Source organism: Trichomycterus rosablanca, chromosome 11 (genome assembly GCF_030014385.1).
Source record: "Trichomycterus rosablanca isolate fTriRos1 chromosome 11, fTriRos1.hap1, whole genome shotgun sequence".
In the NCBI taxonomy this organism is placed as follows: Eukaryota; Metazoa; Chordata; class Actinopteri; order Siluriformes; family Trichomycteridae; genus Trichomycterus; species Trichomycterus rosablanca.
The window spans coordinates 7,759,996-7,780,786 of NC_085998.1; the positions used below are offsets into that span (position 1 = coordinate 7,759,996).

A 20,791-nucleotide genomic window follows, 5' to 3' on the forward strand; every position below is an offset into this window, starting at 1 on the left:
GGCATTCCCTTGGCCCAATACTTGTGCTAGATGGGCGCGTCACTGCCAAGGACTACCGAACCATTCTGGAGGACCATGTGCATCCAATGGCGGTGCCGTGTATCAGGATGACAATGCACCAATACACACAGCAAGACTGGTGAAAGATTGGTTTGATGAACATGAAAGTGAAGTTGAACATCTCCCATGGCCTGCACAGTCACCAGATCTAAATATTATTGAGCCACTTTGGGGTGTTTTGGAAAAGCGAGTCAGGAAACGTTTTCCTCCACCAGCATCACGTAGTGACCTGGCCACTATCCTGCAAGAAAAATCGCTTAAAATCCCTCTGACCACTGTGCAGGACTTGTATATGTCATTTCCAAGACGAATTGACGCTGTATTGGCCGCAATAGGAGGCCCTACACCATACTAATAAATTATTGTGGTCTAAAACCAGGTGTTTCAGTTATTTTGTCCAACCCCTGTATATATATATATATATATATATATATATAGGGATATAGAGATAATGATATATATTCTTATAGGTATAATAGGGCGGGTAATAAGAATAAACATACACAACAGGGCTTTGATACTGGAACAGATTTTAATTTCTTCTACTAGTGTGGCAACAATCATGGTTTTTGGCTTCTGTAACACTACCGTACTTTTATTACGGCTGCAGCGTTCGTAGTTGACGACGTTCAGATTTGAGCACAGCGCAGCTACATTATTGCTTGAAATTGATCACAAGCTAGTGATGAATTTCCTCTCTTATCAGTTCATGTTCTGCCCCACCAGGGATTGTGTAATAAATCCAATTTTATTGCGATCTTACGTTCAGTTTGTGTGATGATTTGTTGATCTGCATCACTGTGTGTTCAGCGCTCGTGTTTCCCAGCATTGCAGATTCATCAGAAATAAAAATGAAACATCTCATCACATCTTCTACCACTAAACAAGAATGACATGCTGGTAGACACCAGCATTGTTGTCCAATCACATGCTGGTCATGATTTTAATGTGTGACTAGCACCATATGGTTAAAAGTATGGAGACACCTGACCATAATCCTGTTGGTCATCTCATTCCATATCCTTCAGCACTGATGCCGAGTTGCTTCCCACGAGGTTATGTAATGAGTCTGTGGGATTTGGTGCCCATTCAGTTGACTGAACTCTAGTGACGTCAGGCACTGTCGGATGAAAAGGCCTGGCACGCAGTTGGCGTTCTTTTTCATCCCAAAGGTGTTGAGTGGGGTTGAATTTCTCCGTCCACTGTGCACAAGCAAAACCTGATGGGCGTGGATAGATGATTTTATACACCTGTAAGCAGTGTTAGCTTCTTTCAACCTGCCAGGAGAACATGAACACGTGAATCCAGTGATTAGGAAGGTTCACACAGTAACAAGCTCAGTTTGCTAACATGACACAGACCTTGAACACAGGACAGTAATCATGTTAAAGCAGCGGCCACCTCGTCTGTGATGTTTCAGCTCAGTGACACGTCAACATCAGAATCGTCTGATCGTCTGATCCATACAGCTTCAATATCAGAATATAAACATCAGATTTTTTTACACACATCTGGATTTTTAAACCTGTTCATCTCATTCTCTTACTTTTCATATCACTCTTCATCTCACTGTTCCTCTTACTGTTCATCTCACTGCTTTTCTCCTTTTCTCCCACTGTTCCTCTTGCTGTTCCACTTACAGTTCATCTCACTGTTCATCTGGCTGTTTCTCCTGCTGTTCCTTCCCACTGTGTTTCTCATTACCTCCCACTGTTCCTCTTGCTGTTCCACTTACAGTTCATCTCACTGTTTCTCTCACTGTTCATCTGGCTGTTTCTCCTGCTGTTCCTTTCCACTGTGTTTCTCATTACCTCTCACTGTTCCTTTGGCTGTTCTTACTATCGTCCCTCTTACTGTTTCATCTCACTGTTTCATCTCGCTGTTCATCTTACTGTTTCTCTATCTGTTCCTCTTACTTTTCGGCATACTTTTCATCGCACTGTTCCTTTTACTGTTCATCTTACTGTTCATCTCACTGTTCATCTCACTGTTCATCTCACTGTTTCATCTCACTGTTCATCTTACTGTTTCTCTAACTGTTCCTCTTACTTTTCGGCATACTTTTCATCTCACTGTTCCTCTTACTGTTCATCTCACTGTTTATCTAACTGTTCATCTCACTGTTTCTCTTAGTGTTCATCTCACTGTTTCTCTGACTGTTTCTCTTAGTGTTCATCTCACTGTTTATCTGACTGTTTCTCTTAGTGTTCATCTCACTATTCCTTTTACTGTTCATCTCACTGTTTATCTCACTGTTCCTCTTGCTTTTCATCTTGTTGTTTATCTCACTCTTCAATTCACTGTTTCTCTTACTGTTCATTTCACTGTTAATCTGGCTGTTTCTCTCATTGTTTATCTCACTATTCATTGCACTGTTTCTCGCACTGTTTATTTCCCTGTATTTCTCCTTTCCCCTCTCTGTTCCTCTGGCTGTTCCTTCTCTTGGTTCTCTCACTGTATTTCTCCTTTTCTCTTTCTGTTCATCCCACAGTTTCTCTCGCTGTTTATCTCACGGTTTCCTTCCCTGTTGATCTCAATGTTTCTCTTTCTGTTTATCTAGCTGTTCCTCTTGCTGTTCATCTCACTGTTCATGTCTCTGTTCATCTCACTGTTTTTTTCACTGTTCCTCTGGCGGTTCCTCCTCCTCTTACTGTTTTCTCATATTGTTTCTTATATTTTGAAGATCATGTTTTCTTTCTCCTCTCTGTGTGAGTGTGATGACCAGTTATCTCCTGTGTCTAATAGAATTAGGATTAAACCAGTCGAGGGTAAATCATGAGATTAGCTTGAATCTGTCTGTGCACTGAAAACACACAAGTGTAAATACTGAAATAGTGTTTACTTCAACACTCGTCTCTGATCCCCACATTATCAGTTCTATTAGCAGATCTCAGTGTTTGGGTCGGGACCTCATGTGGGGTCACGCAGATGCAGTTGTGGGTCACAAGTGATTTTTACAAAAAGCTTATATAGAGCTCTGGGGAGATCATATTTAAAAGCAGTAAAGGTTTTAGCACATCATTTTGTATTTTTTTTTTAATGAAAAGGTCAAAAGTGTGTGGACACCAGTCCTAATTGTTAAGTTTAGATGTTGAGTCCCGTCTGATGTTTGAACCAGTATGACATCCGTAAGGGCACGGTTCTCCGCAAAGTCCTGACTGCAAACCCACTGAGGACCCTCAGGATAAATTGGACCTTCTTGTTCAATATCAGTGCCTGACCTCACTAATGCTTTTTTTAAATGGATGGGCACAGGTTCCCACAGACACACTTCAAGATTCCAATTCATACCAATTGTGTCTAGTTGGGTTAAGGTCAGGGCTTCAGTGCAGGTTACCAGAGTTCCTCCAAACCAAACTTATCAAACCACATCTTAATAAACATAATTTATTTTATATATCTGTTCAGCAGTGGATGTGGCTGAAATGACTAAACCCATGTGTGTTTTCCTTCCCCACTGCATCTCAGTCTATCCTTTAGCCAAAAATAGCCAGTCGACCGCTCACGTGTGACCAGTGCTGAGTATCGTTAACCAAACTGGCCTTCACACAGACCCGTTTGATTCATCTGGTTGCTTTAAATACCAGTAATAAAAAAGACAGAACACCAAATCAAATCAATGTAAAGATTTGAACTGAATTCAGATAGACCTGCTAAACACGTGTGCACCCTGTACAGCCAAAAGTATGCAGACGCTCCTCCTAATGATTGAGACTAGATGTTTTAAAGGGCTGTGTCCCGCTGCACAAAGTGACCTCATAAAGTCATGATTTGATGTGTTTGATGTGGAGGAACTGACATTAAAGACCTTAAAACCTTTTGAATTGTGAGCAGACCTTCAGACCTGCAGACCTTCCCGTCCATCATCAGTACTTGGTTTTACAAAAGCTTTTATGTCTGGAAATGGTACAAATCCCCACAGACACACTCCAAAATTGTGGGGAAAGCCTTCTCAGAAGAGTAAAGGCTATTATAGTCACAACGTTGGGTGAAAACTCATGATTTTGGAAAGGATTTTCAGACAAACTAATGGTCAGATGTCCACATACTTTTGATCATTTAGGTTATTTTGTGACTTATTGATTGGAAAACTAACTTTTGTAGGTTTTGTAATAGAAAGAGGTGCATTCATTTAGAACTGTGATTAAACCGTTAAATGGATCTACACCATATGGCCAAAAGTATGTGGACACCCCTCATTCATTCATTTAGAATTGTGATTAAACCGTTAAATGGATCTACACTATATGGCCAAAAGTATGTGGACACCCCTCATTTATTCATTTAGAACTGTGATTAAACCGTTAAATGGATCTACACCATATGGCCAAAAGTATGTGGACACCCCTCATTCATTCATTTAGAATTGTGATTAAACCGTTAAATGGATCTACACTATATGGCCAAAAGTATGTGGACACCCCTCATTTATTCATTTAGAACTGTGATTAAACCGTTAAATGGATCTACACTATATGGCCAAAAGTATGTGGACACCCCTCATTTATTCATTTAGAACTGTGATTAAACCGTTAAATGGATCTACACCATATGGCCAAAAGTATGTGGACACCCCTCATTCATTCATTTAGAATTGTGATTAAACCGTTAAATGGATCTACACTATATGGCCAAAAGTATGTGGACACCCCTCATTTATTCATTTAGAACTGTGATTAAACCGTTAAATGGATCTACACCATATGGCCAAAAGTATGTGGACACCCCTCATTCATTCATTTAGAATTGTGATTAAACCGTTAAATGGATCTACACTATATGGCCAAAAGTATGTGGACACCCCTCATTTATTCATTTAAGTTCAAGTTCACTTTACTTTATTTAGAACTGTGATTAAACCGTTAAATGGATCTACACTATATGGCCAAAAGTATGTGGACACCCCTCATTTATTCATTTAGAACTGTGACTAAACCGTTGAATGGATCTACACTATATGGCCAAAAGTATGTGGACACCCCTCATTCATTCATTTAGAACTGTGACTAAACCGTTGAATGGATCTACACTATATGGCCAAAAGTATGTGGACACCCCTCATTTATTCATTTAGAACTGTGATTAAACCGTTAAATGGATCTACACTATATGGCCAAAAGTATGTGGACACCCCTCGTTCATTCATTTAGAACTGTGATTAAACCGTTGAATGGATCTACACTATATGGCCAAAAGTATGTGGACACCCCTCATTCATTCATTTAGAACTGTGATTAAACCGTTAAAGGGATCTACACTATATGGCCAAAAGTATGTGGACACCCCTCATTCATTCATTTAGAACTGTGATTAAACCGTTAAATGGATCTACACTATATGGCCAAAAGTATGTGGACACCCCTCTTGATTATTGAGTTTGGGTGTTTTAGTAACTGGATTAGCAATTTATATTAGCGCAAGGGCGGATGTGGCACGGGGGGCTGTACAAAACCCAGGTGTGCTCTAGAAAGAAATCAGAACATCATTTGCTGGCTGAACCTTTTTGTCCAGCATTAATGTCTGACCTGACAGATGCTCTTATAGCACATCATGGGCACAAATTCCTACAGGTACACTTAAAAATGTTGTGGAAAACGGTTTGATAAAACACGCTAGCACGCCAGAGCTGACATCTTGAACTTGTCGGTTCGAGTCTTGGCTCTGCTACCGGCAAGCTGATCGCCTACATGAACAATGATTGGCTCATTCGCAGGGAGGGTGCTGGAGCTGGGACCTCATAACTGATGCAATTACGCTCTCTGCTGGCTGATTGATGTCGAGGGATAATAGGATCAGGGTGTGTCTCTTCATACACAAAGCATATGAACTCGCCTTGTGCAGGTGAAAAGATGCAGTCGGCTACTGCACATGTGTCGGAGGGGGCGTGTGTTAGTCCTGGCTCTCCTCGGTCAGAGTGGAGGTCAACATCAGTAGAGAGGAATAATTGGATACGACTACATTGGGAGGACAACTGGGGAGAAAATGCTTTCGCAAAGTGGGGGTCAGCACTATACTTCTGCGCAACAAGCTTATGGTCATGTGTCCACATACTTTTGGTCATATTGTGTACTTGTCATGTGCTGTCTTGTCATGATGACACACCTACCAGCCAATCAGAAAGCAGATTTTTTTTTTGGCCATGATATAAGCACCTCTAAACGGTGACGGAGAGTTCCAGGAACCTCAGCCCCCGCTCGTTCAGTGCATCTCAACGTTCGTATGAGCAGCGGGGTGATGATGGAGGGGTGGAGTGGAGGTATCAGACGGTAAAAGGTTGTTCTGTTCAGCAGCTTTTGTCTCCTGTTCTGTATCTGAGGTTCCTTGTCACAGACGGACGAACAGAGTGACGACAGCAGGACACAGTCGTGCTGAGTAGAGGAGGACGGGGGCGGAGAGCCGCTGTCTCAACCAGATGCTAGGCAACTAGCGTGAGCCATTCCCAAATCACTCTTGTTTTGTCTGTTAGCACAATGGATGTCGTCAGTCCACAGCTTCAGATCATATATAGAATTTTCAGTCTGAGTCAGTAATGCACTCATGATTCGTTTTTATTGGTCAGGGTGGCGGTGAGTCCGGTGCCACCCAGAAACATCAGGTTGAAGGCAGGGAGGGGTACATCCCGCACCAATCAATCCGTCACACTAATTTACTCAGTCATTCTCTCATCTACACTGAGAAACAGTTTAAACCAGCCAGTCCACCACAGTCCACCCTCTGCATGTTTTGGGTGGTAGAAGGAAACTTGAGTACTCAGAGAAACCTCTCAGCAAACATACACTATATGGACAAAAGTATTGGGACAACGTGTATGAACCGATCCGCCATAACATTAAAACCACCTCCTTGTTTGCACTCTGTAGTTCTACAATTACTGACTGTAGTCCAGCTGTTTCTCTACACACTTTTTTAACCTGCTTTCACCCTGTTCTTCAATGGTCAGGACCCCCACAGGACCACCACAGAGCAGGTATTATTTGGGTGGTGGATGATTCCCAGCACTGCAGTGACACTGACATGGTGGTGGTGTGTTAGTGTGTGTTGTGCTGGTATGAGTGGATCAGACACAGCAGCACTGATGGAGTTTTTAAATACCGTGTCCACTCACTGTCCACTCTATTAGACACTCCTACCTAGTCGGTCCACCATGTAGATGTAAAGTCAGAGACGATCGCTCATCTATTGCTGCTGTTTGAGTTGGTCATCTTCTAGACCTTGGCTGGATATATTTTGGTTGGTGGACTATTTTTAATCCAGCAGTTACAGTGAGGTGTTTAAAAACTCCAGCAGCGCTGCTGTTTCTGATCCACTCATACCAGCACAACACACACTAACACACCACCACCATGTCAGTGTCACTGCAGTGCTGAGAATGATCCACCACCCAAATAATACTTACTCTGTAGTGGTGGGGGGGTCCTGACTATTGAAGAACAGCATGCAAGGGGGCTAACGAAGCATGCAGAGAAATAGATGGACAACAGTCAGTAATGTAGAACTACAAAGTGCTTCTATATGGTAAGTGGAGCTGATAAAATGGACAATGCACATGAAGAAAAGAAGAAAAGCTCGGTTTAAATAAACTCCAGTGTCCTGCTCAGAGTCCTGACCTCAACCCCACTGAACAGCTTTGGAATGAACTGAAACATCAACTGAGGCTTTCTTGACCAACATCATTGCCCAGCCACACAAATGCTCTTTTGACTGAATGGGTACAAATTCCCACAGACATTCTTCAAAGTCTTGTGAGAAATCGTCTTAAAATTGACTTTTGTTATAGCTGAAATGATCACATCGAGATCACCATTTGTTTTTGAAATGGGATGTCCATTAAGCTTATGGGCAGGTGTCCAAATACTTTTGGCCATATTTTGTTTTTTATCTTATGGCTTGAATAGGCACAAATTCCCACAGACATACTCGTTCAACGTGTTGTGAGAAGCCTTCTCAGAAGAGTGGCTGTTGTTAAAATTTAAAAGATTGATTACACAGGGGTCACTCTATTTTAATAGCATTTGTTTGGTCAGGTGTCCAAATACTTTTGGCCATATAGTGTGTAAAACTCCCTACAGACTTAATATGGTGATTAAACACAAATTTTTATATATCCTTTATACATAATAATTCCCATTGTTTTGAAATAAGATGATGTCCACCAACAAGCTGATGTCCACATACTTTTGGCTATATGACGTATAATAAACTGGTCGATTCCGAGTGCAGTTTTTTTGAGAGCAGATTCCTGATGCAGTGCTCATCCATTTTTGGATCCCTAATCAGTGGTGTGTAATCAGGGTCCTGTCTTCAACCGGACGAGATGGAACTGTAAGTAATTTACACCTGTTACTGAGGAGGCATCAGCTTACAACCCAGATTCCACCTGATCTTCTCACGCCATCGCTGAGGAACGTTCCGTGTGTCTGATAGAACATTATTGCTCCTGTAAAGGTTGGCTGAGGTACCGAGCATCGCCTGATCAGCGTGCATCCTCCAGCAGATGGACTTTGGAAGGAAATGAGATCCCTCTCAAGCCTTCATAAAAGAACCAGACGCCGACTTCACCATGCCAACGAAAACCCATCAAACCCAGCAGCGTGCCGGGTGTTTAGCGTTCGTCCTGCAGAGCTTTTGGATTTCAGGATCCAGGCTGCTGTGAGGAGCAGAGCCGGATGAGTCGTGTTCTGCTGGGGTCATGAGGACACGAGGATACTCAACACGGGTTTATTATTCGGTTAATGCCGGTTAGCTGCACTGATTTCAGACTAAATAATCTATCTGTACCCGCTGGTGATTTGGTGGTTGATGGTTGGCGGGTTCGGTTATTTTTCTGGGTTTGAGCTGGACGCCTGGATCCGGATGAATTTTACTCTGCAAATAACTGGAGGGGATCTGACCAGTGGTGTCAACCAGTCACTGCCGGCAGTCAAAACCCGTTCCAAAATAATCTTCATTTAATTTTTGGCATTTTAACAAGAAACACTTTAGAAGCTTTGAGGTTAAAACATGATGTTCCTGTTTTCAAAACAAAACCGATTCCAAGTAGTTCCACTTCATTGGCAGTAGGAAGTGATTCACTTTTTGAAAGGAGGTACATTGTGGGCAGTTGAATGGCTGGCATTCACAGAGCCTAGTTGGAAAAAGAGGCAACAGAATTTGTCTCACTTTGAATATACTCATGTTCCTGGTTCACTTTTCCAACCTCTGCCACTTGCACGATACTCACAAAGAGGTTGGCAGGCTTAAACATGCCCCGTCTTGTCAACTGGGGTACCGCAGATTTAGCCATTGAGGAGTTAAAAGGTATGAATGGTCGAAAATAATGCAGACTCTCATGCAATTCCACTTGCAGCCAATAGATGGCACTGTAAACTCATATTGCCAATAAAGAAATCTAACTAAGAACTAGTTATTTTTTGTTAGAACAGTGGTGGCACAGATGGTGCTTTTTGGAATTGAGAGGCTTCAAATCAAGGATTTTCCCATCAGAATTCTGTACGCTTAAATACTTACCTGTAACAGGAACAGTTGCACTATGGGGTCATTTCCATACACCAAACCATGTGAATCAACTCGGCATTGTTCATTAATGTCAACAATGTTTTGAGATCTTGGAGAAAGCATGTGCTAGACCTCTACATCTCAAGATATATGGTATAAGTCATACAATTAAGAAGTGGTGCCTTTGGGTTACCCATAATCTGCCAAGCTTATAGCAGCCTATTAGCATATCAATTACAGCTTGATCTTGCATGAGAGCAGAACAGTTTCAAAAAATGTGCTATTTGAACAATGTAAAATTAGAAGCTAGCAGCCTGTTACAAAATAAGAGATGCCGATTAATTCTGTCATTTCAGCCGCTCAGGTGGCGCAGTGGTAAAAACACACGCTGGAACCAGAGCTGGGATCTCTAATACATCGTATTGAATCTCAGCTCTGCCTGCTGGCTGGGCTGGGCAACCACATGAACGATTGGTCTGTTGTTCAGATAGGGGCGGGATATTAAAAAAAAAAAGCTGCATAAGGACGCTCTCATAACTAATGCAATTATGACCTCTGCGGGAAAGGAGTGTGTTGATCAGGGTGTGTCTCTTCGTACACAGTTCTGATCTGCACTGCACTCGTCAAAGTGTAGGTGAAAAAATGCATACGGCATGCTGCCCACAGGTCTGAGGGGACGTGGGTTAGCTTTGTTCTTCTCAATCGGAGCGGGGATTGGCATTGGTGGAGAGAAAGCATGATGCAGTCGGGTAATTGGACAAGCTAAAAGGGAGGAAAAAGGGAGAAAATGCATAAAAAACAAAATATAAAAAATTTTTAGTCATTTCACTTCCCAATTGTGAATCTGCTGCAGCTGGCACAACCCCCAAACTGATCAAGGAGAGCCGGATCACCACACGCCCCCTACGACACGTGTCCAGTCTGTGACCGCTTCTTATTACCCGCCAGTGTTGGGTTCCCACACAGAGCCACGCTATGCTCCACGTCTTTACCCCAGTGGCAGCGGGAAGAGACCCCATCCGACCTTCCATCCCTCAAACACAGCCAGTTATGTTTGTGTGAACACCCTGCTGTTTGAACTCATGAGTCTGAACACTCCTCAGTGTTGGCATTAACACTGCTCCACCTGAGCGCCCTCATCAGAGTTAATTTTCATATCTGGTCATGAGGTGAAATTGCCAGGATTTGGCATATTATTGTTATTGTGGGCAGCGTGTTGTGTTTAGTTTGTGCTCGTGCATTACAGTGGTAGCCTAGTGGTTAGAGCTTTGGGTTATCAATCAAAAGGTTGTCTGTTTGAATTCTGTCTCTGCCATGCAGCCACTGTTGGGACCTTGAGCAAGGGCCTTAACCCTTGTGGCTCCAGGGGCGACGTACAATGGCTGACCCTGTGTTCTGACCCCTGTTTTTTTAAAAACAGCACAACACAGGCTTTCCCTACGTGTTGCTATTGTGGGATATCTCATCCTCGTAGCTCTGCTCTCGATTTCCAGGCCAATCGTTAGCTGTCGGAAATGAATTACTGGTCATGAAGATTTGTTTTAGATGTGATAAGTGTTTAATTTGTGGGAGAAAATCCTCTGTGATGCAAAACCATATCAATTAAATTTGTACTCAACACAGTCCAGGGCGCCATCCGTCATCCATCCATCTATCCATCCATCCATCTATCCAACCATCCATCATCCATCTATCCATCCATCCATCTATCCAGCCATCCATCATCCATCTATCCATCATCCATACATCACACAATCCATCCATCTACTATCATCCATCCATCCATCCATCATCATCCATCATCATCCACCCATCCATCATCATCCATCTATCCAACCATCCATCATCCATCTATCCATCATCCATACATCACACAATCCATCCATCTACTATCATCCATCCATCCACCTATCCAACCATCCATCCATCATCATCCATCCATCACACAATCCATCCACCTATCCATCCATCCATACATCACACAATCCATCCACCATCATCCATCCATCCATCCATCGATCCATCACACAATCCATCCATCTATTATTATCTATCCATCCATCATCATCCATCCATCCACCCATCCATCATCATCCATCCACCTATCCATCCATCCATACATACATCACACAATCCATCCATCATCATCCATCCATCCATCACACAATCCATCCACCTATCCATCCATCACACAATCCATCCATCTATTATCATCTATCTATCCATCCATCATCCATCCATCTATCCATCCATCCATCTATCCAACCATCCATCATCCATCTATCCATCCATCCATCTATCCAGCCATCCATCATCCATCTATCCATCATCCATACATCACACAATCCATCCATCTACTATCATCCATCCATCCATCCATCATCATCCATCATCATCCACCCATCCATCATCATCCATCTATCCAACCATCCATCATCCATCTATCCATCATCCATACATCACACAATCCATCCATCTACTATCATCCATCCATCCACCTATCCAACCATCCATCCATCCATCATCATCCATCCATCACACAATCCATCCACCTATCCATCCATCCATACATCACACAATCCATCCACCATCATCCATCCATCCATCCATCGATCCATCACACAATCCATCCATCTATTATTATCTATCCATCCATCATCATCCATCCATCCACCCATCCATCATCATCCATCCACCTATCCATCCATCCATACATACATCACACAATCCATCCATCATCATCCATCCATCCATCACACAATCCATCCACCTATCCATCCATCACACAATCCATCCATCTATTATCATCTATCTATCCATCCATCATCCATCCATCCATTCATCCATCACAAAATCCATCCGTCTATTATCATCTATCCATCCACCTATTCATCCATCCATCCATCCATCCATCACACAATCCATCCACCTATCCATCCATCACACAATCCATCCATCTATCCATCCATCCATCTATCCAACCATCCATCATCCATCTATCCATCCATCCATCTATCCAGCCATCCATCCATCCATCATCCATCTATCCATCATCCATACATCACACAATCCATCCATCTACTATCATCCATCCATCCATCCATCATCATCCATCATCATCCACCCATCCATCATCATCCATCTATCCAACCATCCATCATCCATCTATCCATCATCCATACATCACACAATCCATCCATCTACTATCATCCATCCATCCACCTATCCAACCATCCATCCATCCATCATCATCCATCCATCACACAATCCATCCACCTATCCATCCATCCATACATCACACAATCCATCCACCATCATCCATCCATCCATCCATCCATCCATCACACAATCCATCCATCTATTATTATCTATCCATCCATCATCATCCATCCATCCACCCATCCATCATCATCCATCCACCTATCCATCCATCCATACATACATCACACAATCCATCCATCATCATCCATCCATCCATCACACAATCCATCCACCTATCTATCCATCACACAATCCATCCATCTATTATCATCTATCTATCCATCCATCATCATCCATCCATTCATCCATCACAAAATCCATCCGTCTATTATCATCTATCCATCCACCTATTCATCCATCCATCCATCCATCCATCACACAATCCATCCATCTATCATCTATCCATCCATCATCATCCATCCATCCATCATCACCCATCCACGCATCCATCATCATCCATCCATCCATCTATCACACAATCCATCCATCTATTATCATCCATCCACCTATCCATCTATCCATCCACCTATCCATCTATCCATCCACCTATCCATCTATCCATCCATCTATCCATCCACCTATCCATCCACCTATCCATCCACCTATCCATCCACCTATCCATCCATCCATCATCCATCCATCCACCTATCCATCCATCTATCCAATCATCCATCCATCCATCCATCATCATCCATCCATCCATCTGTCCAATCATCCATCCATCATCCATCCAATCATCCATCCATCATTTATCCATCATTAATCATCCATCCATCATCCATCTGTCAAACCATCTATCCATCTCTATTAATACTGGCTATTTCATGTTCCTTCTCCTCCATGTTCTTACATTAGTTCCACGAAAAGCTTCAACCCCCCCCCCCCCCCCCCCCCAGTTTTACATTAACTCATTGTGTGCTGATGAACAGCCAACCTCCTCTTAATAAAGAAAAATACAAACACGCCGTGTTTCTCTGTTCTCTCACTGTTCTCTCGCTGTTCTCTCGCTGTGCTGGGTCACACGACGGGACCTGCTGTTTCCCAGAATCCCATTTGCAATCCACCGCTGTTAAATATGATTGCTTTATAATTACAGCCCATACGCCGGAGCGCATGATGTGCATCAGTAATAACGGTTCACAAAGCTTCTTTTAAACCCACGCCGCTCGTCTCCATGCCTGACGATCATGCGTCGATGTGTTTGATGGTGCTGAAGCTGTTTTATAGAGAAGTGTGTGTGTGTGTAAGCAGTGTGATTAGATTAGGATTCGTAATTGTTGTGAAGCTTCATGGTTTTGAAAGTTCTAGGCCGATGGTCAGGTGGTCCAGAAGAGCTGGAAGATGTTACATGCTTGTTAGGTGCAGTAAATGATGGAATAATGACTGCATTGTGTTTGTATCGACATGTGATCATATGTTATACAACACACACAGGAGGTCAGCACGTGAGTGATTCAATTAGGCAGTAGCGTCACTAACTGTAGCCGAAGACAAAACGCTGAGGATTTGTAGAGCAAACTTTGTAATCCCACTTTTTAGTCTGTAAGTGTAAAAAACACTTCAGTACCTGAATCTGTATTGTGACACCTACCAGCTAGTGGGGTCACATGACTTCTGGCAGCCTCATAAGGCATCCAGAACAGTAGGTGGCAGTATGAACCTCTGACTCTGGGGGAAAAAACAGCCTGACCAGCCTCCACCTTGTTCAGTGCTGCTGACCAGGCATGAGAAAAGATTGTCTGTTTGTGGGCCTGTGGGAATTTGTGCCCATTTACCCAAAACATTTGTGACGAGAAGGCCAAACTTGCAATTATCGTTCCAATTTCAAGGCTCTGTGCAGGCGGTCATGGTGGCATCAAAACTTCTGAGGCTGTAATTGGTCCTTCAGTTCATTGTTGTGCCATGTCCATCCATCCATCCATTAGTCCAGTGGTTCCCAAACTTTTTCTGTCACGCCCCCCCTTTGGAAGATGAAAATCTGTCATGCCCCCCTCCACCCCCGTCCCAACAAAATGCTGACAAAAATAGGCCAATTTTAACTTTGTTGATATAACTTCAAAGATCATGAATGTTCCTTTCACCTTTATATCAGTCATTTCTGTTGTACTTGACTTTATCAAACCACTTTTGACACATCACTGAACTGCTCCTTCAACCAGTCTGCTATTTCAAAAATAAAGAAATAAAATAAAATTTGCAAACACTTTGCAAAAAAGATAACAAAGTTCAATCTGTGCCAATTTGTGAGAGTTCAAGTCTTATCACTGTATTAGTGGCTGTTTTTCTTTTTATCCTCTGGACAGGAGCTGCTGATGCTCAAGCAGTTTTTCAGGTGTTCATCAGTAAGGATGGACCCATATTTACACTTCATTATTTTCATGTGGGAAAAGGCAGTTCCAAATTGTCCCGCAGAGGCCCTCGACTTTATATAAATGTCAGATTGTAGGTTAAAATTTCTCCCTCAGAAAACTTTATAGATTAGCTCTGCTTTAGGCAGGCTGATGCGTAGTTATGGTAACAAACCGCAAATTAAACAAACAGTGACCACATTTCATATCAGTCACGCTGAGCTGTTTGAATGAGGCGCGATCTACCAGCGTGTACTGTGTGATCGATGTATTGGGCTCCTCTGATCTAGACTCTCTATCAGAATGAATCCTGACAGACCTGAAAACACGGTTTGTTTATCGACCACCGTAAAAAATTTCCGACATTAAAACATTGGTTCTGCGCTTAATTTCAGTCAGACATGCCCCATGTCATGCTTCTGCGCCCCCCACACTTTGGGAACCGCTGCATTAGTCCATCCATCCATCTTTCCATCCTTCCATCCATCCATCCATTCATCAATCCATCATTCATCCAGGATTCATCTGACTGGTCAACCTTATTTCATTGCTCCTAGTTCAGTTGCCTATATGCCCAGTGTAGGAACAGGAGTTTGCATGGGTGCTGCGACTTTACTGATAATCTGATTGGTGTTTTGAGTTGTTACTATAGTACCAGTGACTCTGAACAGTAACGAGGGGTTTCAGTGATTTGTGGTGCTTCGTTTGGGCTCGGGTTCAGACCGAGTTTGATCACTTGTGTTTGGGTTTAGGAGTCGGTGCTCTGAGTGGTACAGAATGTTCTCCAGACGTAATCGGATCACATCAAACGTTTCAGGTCTGATTAAAGCTTTTATTCAAACCCGCTTTTAAAAGGCTGTCATTTATCAACCTTCTTATCATGGAAACATTTAAAGGAACATTGGTAGTTTTTTTCTTGGAGAAATCTCTTTATCCCATAATTCTGTTCGCTAGACACCAGTGTTGCTCTCAAGACCTTTTAAGTAAAGATAAAAAGGAGGCCACGTCCCAAACCAACCAGGAAAAGCCCAGACTAAGGGGCATGAGAATAAGATTGAGCCTAAAACAACCAATAACTCTTTTAATAGTAAGATTGGAGATTGGCTCAGAGCCAGTGAGCCAGTTAGCCAGTGAGATTGGCTCAGAGCAGAAGATCCACAACAACCATCAACACTGTTGCCAAAAGTTTGTGGACACCTGAACATGAGCTTGTTGAGCATGCGATTTTAAATCCACAGGCATTAACATTTTGTGGCTATAAGTGCCTCAACTCTTTTGGAATGGGTTTTCCACAAGTCATTTGTGCCCAGCCAGCTCAAAAAACACTCATCAGGTACTGATGTTGAACAAGAACGTTTGGCTAACAGTCGCCATTCCAAATCCTACCAAATGTGTTGAATATATAATAAAGCAATAAGCCACGAGAGGCCGTGCATTACTGTGATTTTAGCATGGGGATGACGTTTTTGACGTTTTAAAACTTCTTTCCCCGTGCTAAAATCATAACAGTAACGCACGGTCTCGAGTGGCTTATTGCTTTTATAAAACGGCGGTCAACATAAAATATAATAAATACAACAATGTTTAATTCATAAATGTATTTATTGTGTATAAACTTACAATAAAGCATTCTTCCGCAACGCAAAATAGTTCGATTAACAGTGTTGCTAGGCAACATGAGGGCGAAAATAACATTAATTTTTTCTATTCAGTGGCGTATTAATATGGAATGATGTGAGGTGGTCATAGGTGTGCGTTTATCGGGGATTTTACAACGGCTTCGAACGCGGCTCAGCCAATCAGATTTTAGGACCGGAACTATCCGTTTTATAAGTGATTTCATTCAACTATGAGCAGTAGGTGTGTCTGAAACACTGGAATCAAATCATTACGAGGGGTGTCTACATACTTTTGGACTTGGGGGTGGCATGGTGGCTCAGTGGGTAGCACTGTCGCCTCACAGCAAGAAGGTCCTGGGTTCGATCCCTAGGTGGGGCGGTCCGGGTCCTTTCTATGTGGAGTTTGCATGTTCTCTCTGTGTCTGTGTGGGTTTCCTCCGGGAGCTCTGATTTTCTCCGACAGTCCAAAGACGTGCAAGTGAGGTGAATTGAACTGTGTTTGACAGATAAATCTTGTATAAGCAGTAACTACCCATCCTGTCATGAACGTAACTGTGATAATGTAAGTACTCCTTACACATCACCAAGACTAGACTTAGGTATCTAATGTAATTAGTGTAAATAAATAAATAGGTGCTTACCTGTTGTTGGGAGATGATCCAGGTGTCGGCGGAGGTGGGTGCTGGTCCGGGACTTTGTTGGGTGTAAGGTACCTGAAGATACCAGAAAAAACAGAGTAATGAATAAAGCTGGGCCTCTCAGGTGGCGCAGCGGTAAAAACACATGCTGCAACCAGGCTGGGATCTCGAATACATCGTATCGAATCTCAGCTCTGCCTTGCCGGAACGATTGGCCGGTTGTTCAGGTGGGCGGGACTAAGCCGGATATGGGTCTCTCTCTGTCAGACTGGTGCAATTACTTTTGGACTTATGGTGTTTTTCCAGTTTGCACAGTGCTGAATTAAAGAAGTGAACATCAGACAGCAGCAAAGCATGTCTGGGTTAAACAGCTTCTTTTTGGGAGCCGAACCCCCTGCCCCCTCCTCCTCTCTGGGAGGTAGAGTAGATGGTGGGAGCGCTGGGCTGCGCTCGATCACATCTCGTTTTAGGGAGCAGACACATTTTTGGCTCTGGGTGCAGATATGACAGAATAAACAGGAAACTCTTATTTTGATTAGATACGAGCTGGTTCACATCTTCTCCGTGTGTGCGTCCTCGGGTCGAAAATAAGGGACGTGATTGGTGTGTGTGCATGATTTCTGCATCTGATCTTTTTCTGCCTGTAATTGAACAAGCTTCATGAATTTCACATCAGCTTTATGTGATGTGCAGTAATGAAGCCACTGTTTCAAAATCAGCACCTTGAAGTTTGGTGCTGGTTTTCTTTTACTTTGGAGCGGTCTGCTCCAGATCCATGCTGATAAAGCTTGCATGACTGTGCGTTTGTAAATGATGGCCTGATTCCAAAATGTAAAGCTGGCACGCAGGGGGGAAGGTGCAGCTCACGTGTCACGTTCCTGCAAACCAATTAAATATTTCGGCTGTTGACAGAGGTGTTTTTGGGCAGAATTTTTTATTTTTTTTGCTTTTTAAAAGTAGGAAAATCAGCTGTACATTATTTGCTTTGTTGGGAGTGGTTGCCAGGTCCACGTTTATCCCATTGTATATACACTGATCAGCCATAACATTAAATCCACCTCCTTGTTTCTACACTCACTGTCCATTTTATCAGCTCCACTTACCATATAGAAGCACTTTGTAGTTCTACAATTACTGACTGTAGTCCATCTGTTTCTCTACATACTTTTTTAACCTGCTTTCACCCTGTTCTTCAATGGTCAGGACCCCCACAGGACCACTACAGAGCAGGTATTATTTAGGTGGTGGATGATTCTCAGCACTGCAGTGACACTGACATGGTGTGTTGGTGTGTGTTGTGCTGGTATGAGTGGATCAGACACAGCAGCTCTGCTGGAGTTTTTAATTACCGTGTCCACTCACTGTCCACTCTATTAGACACTCCTACCTAGTTGGTCCACCTTGTAGATGTACAGTCAGAGACGATCGCTCATCTATTGCTGCTGTTTGAGTTGGTCATCTATTAGACCTTAATCAGTGGTCACAGGACGCTGCCCACGGAGCGCTTTTGGCTGGATATATTTGGTTGGTGGACTATTCTCAGTCCAGTAGTGACAGTCAGGTGTTTAAAAATTCCAGCAGTGCTGCTCTGTCTTATTCACCCACCATGTCATTGCCACAGTGGTCCTGACCATTGAAGAACAGCATGTAAGGGGGCTAACAAAGCACGCAGAGAAACAGATGGACTGCAGTCAGTAATTGTAGAACTACCAAGTGCTTCAATATGGTAAGTGGAGAAGTGAGTGTAGAAACAATGAGGTGGATTTAATGTTTTGGCTGATCGGTGTATTTGATCTTGACCATTGTTGTTTTAGGAGTGGTGTCTACATACTTTTGGACTTGGGGGCGGCACGGTGGCTCAGTGGGTAGCACTGTCGCCTCACAGCAAAAAGGTCCTGGGTTTGATCCCCAGGTATAGCGGTCTGGGTCCTTTCTGTGTGGAGTTTGCATGTTCTCCGTGTCTGTGTGGGTTTCCTCTGGGAGCTCCGGTTTCCTCCCACAGTCCAAAGAGGTGCAAGTGAGGTGAACTGAACTGTGTTTGATATTGCAAGTCCCAAAATGTAAAGCTGGCACGCAGGGGGCAAAGGTGCAGCTGACGTGTCACGGTCCTGCAAACCCATTAAATATCTTGGCTGTTGACAGAGGTGTTTTTGGGCAGAATTTTTGTTTTTGCTTTTTAAAAGTAGGAAAATCAGCTTCCTACTAGTTTTGCTGTTTTCGGAGTGGTTGCCATGTCCATGTTTATCCTACTGTATATGTGGCTTTATTATCTTGACCATGGTTGTGTTTTTTCCCCTTCTTTGGGAGGATGGAGCTGTGTGTGTGTGTGTGTGTGTGGGGGGGGGGGGGGGGGGGGAGTTGGGGTGTTACTGCTAATTCTTTAGGATTTTTTTTCCAAAGGGGGGAGGAGGGGGGTATTGGAAATAACATCCATTGTGCATGTATGTGAATGTGATTTGAAGTGAAGACTCAATGGTATCGTTCTTCTACAGGACATGAGAAGACACGTGATGATGACGTTGCTGGACACTGAACAGTCGTATGTGGACTCTCTGAGGACCCTCATACAGGTGCGTCATTATTTATCCCCGTTATTTTTCAAACCTACTGATTTCTGATGTTCTTTTTCTCTGAACTCAGATGCCTACAGCCTACCTACCATTTGGTTTTATGTGCCTTTTGACCTCATTTTTGCCTCCATCAGCCACTTTAAACGTCTGTTGTCTTTAACCAAATGTGTACTTATTTGTACATGGATTTGTCTTCGCTACAGTCCACATAATTTAAAAAAAGTATAGGTCAGGACCTGTTCTCAAAAGTGCTTTGGCTCATTGTATGGCTAGAACACCTAATTACATCCAAGTTTGATGTGCATTCCTTCTTTATTGGTTTATCCATTATCTGAACTGCATAATACTACCACCACCATGCTTTACAGTAATAATGTTGTTTGGTTTAAATGCATTACCTTTTCTCCTCCAAACTTCTCCTTGTGTAGCCAAATTACATAATTTCGGTTCTGTCTGATGACAAAACTCCTATTAAGAAGGTTTTACTTTGTCCATGTGACCAACAACAAACTTTAGTTGACCTTTAAGGTGCCATATTAAGATGGGTTATTGTACTACATACAGTACAACACAAACCTGTGCTAAATCACCAGAACAAAAATTTTACCAACTTTTTTTCTGGATTTTTCCACCTTTATCTCTCAATTTAGTCATATCCAATTCCCGATAATGACCCTTCTGTCCAATCTCCCAATGCTTTTTATTACCCGACAGGGGTGGCACGGTGGCTCAGTGGGTAGCACTGTTGTCTTTCTGTTCCTTTCTGTGTGGAGTTTGCATGTTCTTTTGTTTGTGAGGTT

At 42.9% G+C, this 20,791-nt stretch overlaps 1 protein-coding gene across 1 annotated transcript in view; it reads left to right on the forward strand.

The window, feature by feature from the left end:
* Positions 1–20,791, forward strand: part of LOC134323557 (rho guanine nucleotide exchange factor 17-like) — a 109,895-nt gene that overhangs the window by 68,040 nt on the left and 21,064 nt on the right. Inside the window, exon 2 of the mRNA XM_063005098.1 lies at positions 19,914–19,991. Coding sequence (XP_062861168.1) covers positions 19,914–19,991 — 78 coding nt within the window. The remainder of the gene's footprint in view (positions 1–19,913; positions 19,992–20,791) is intronic.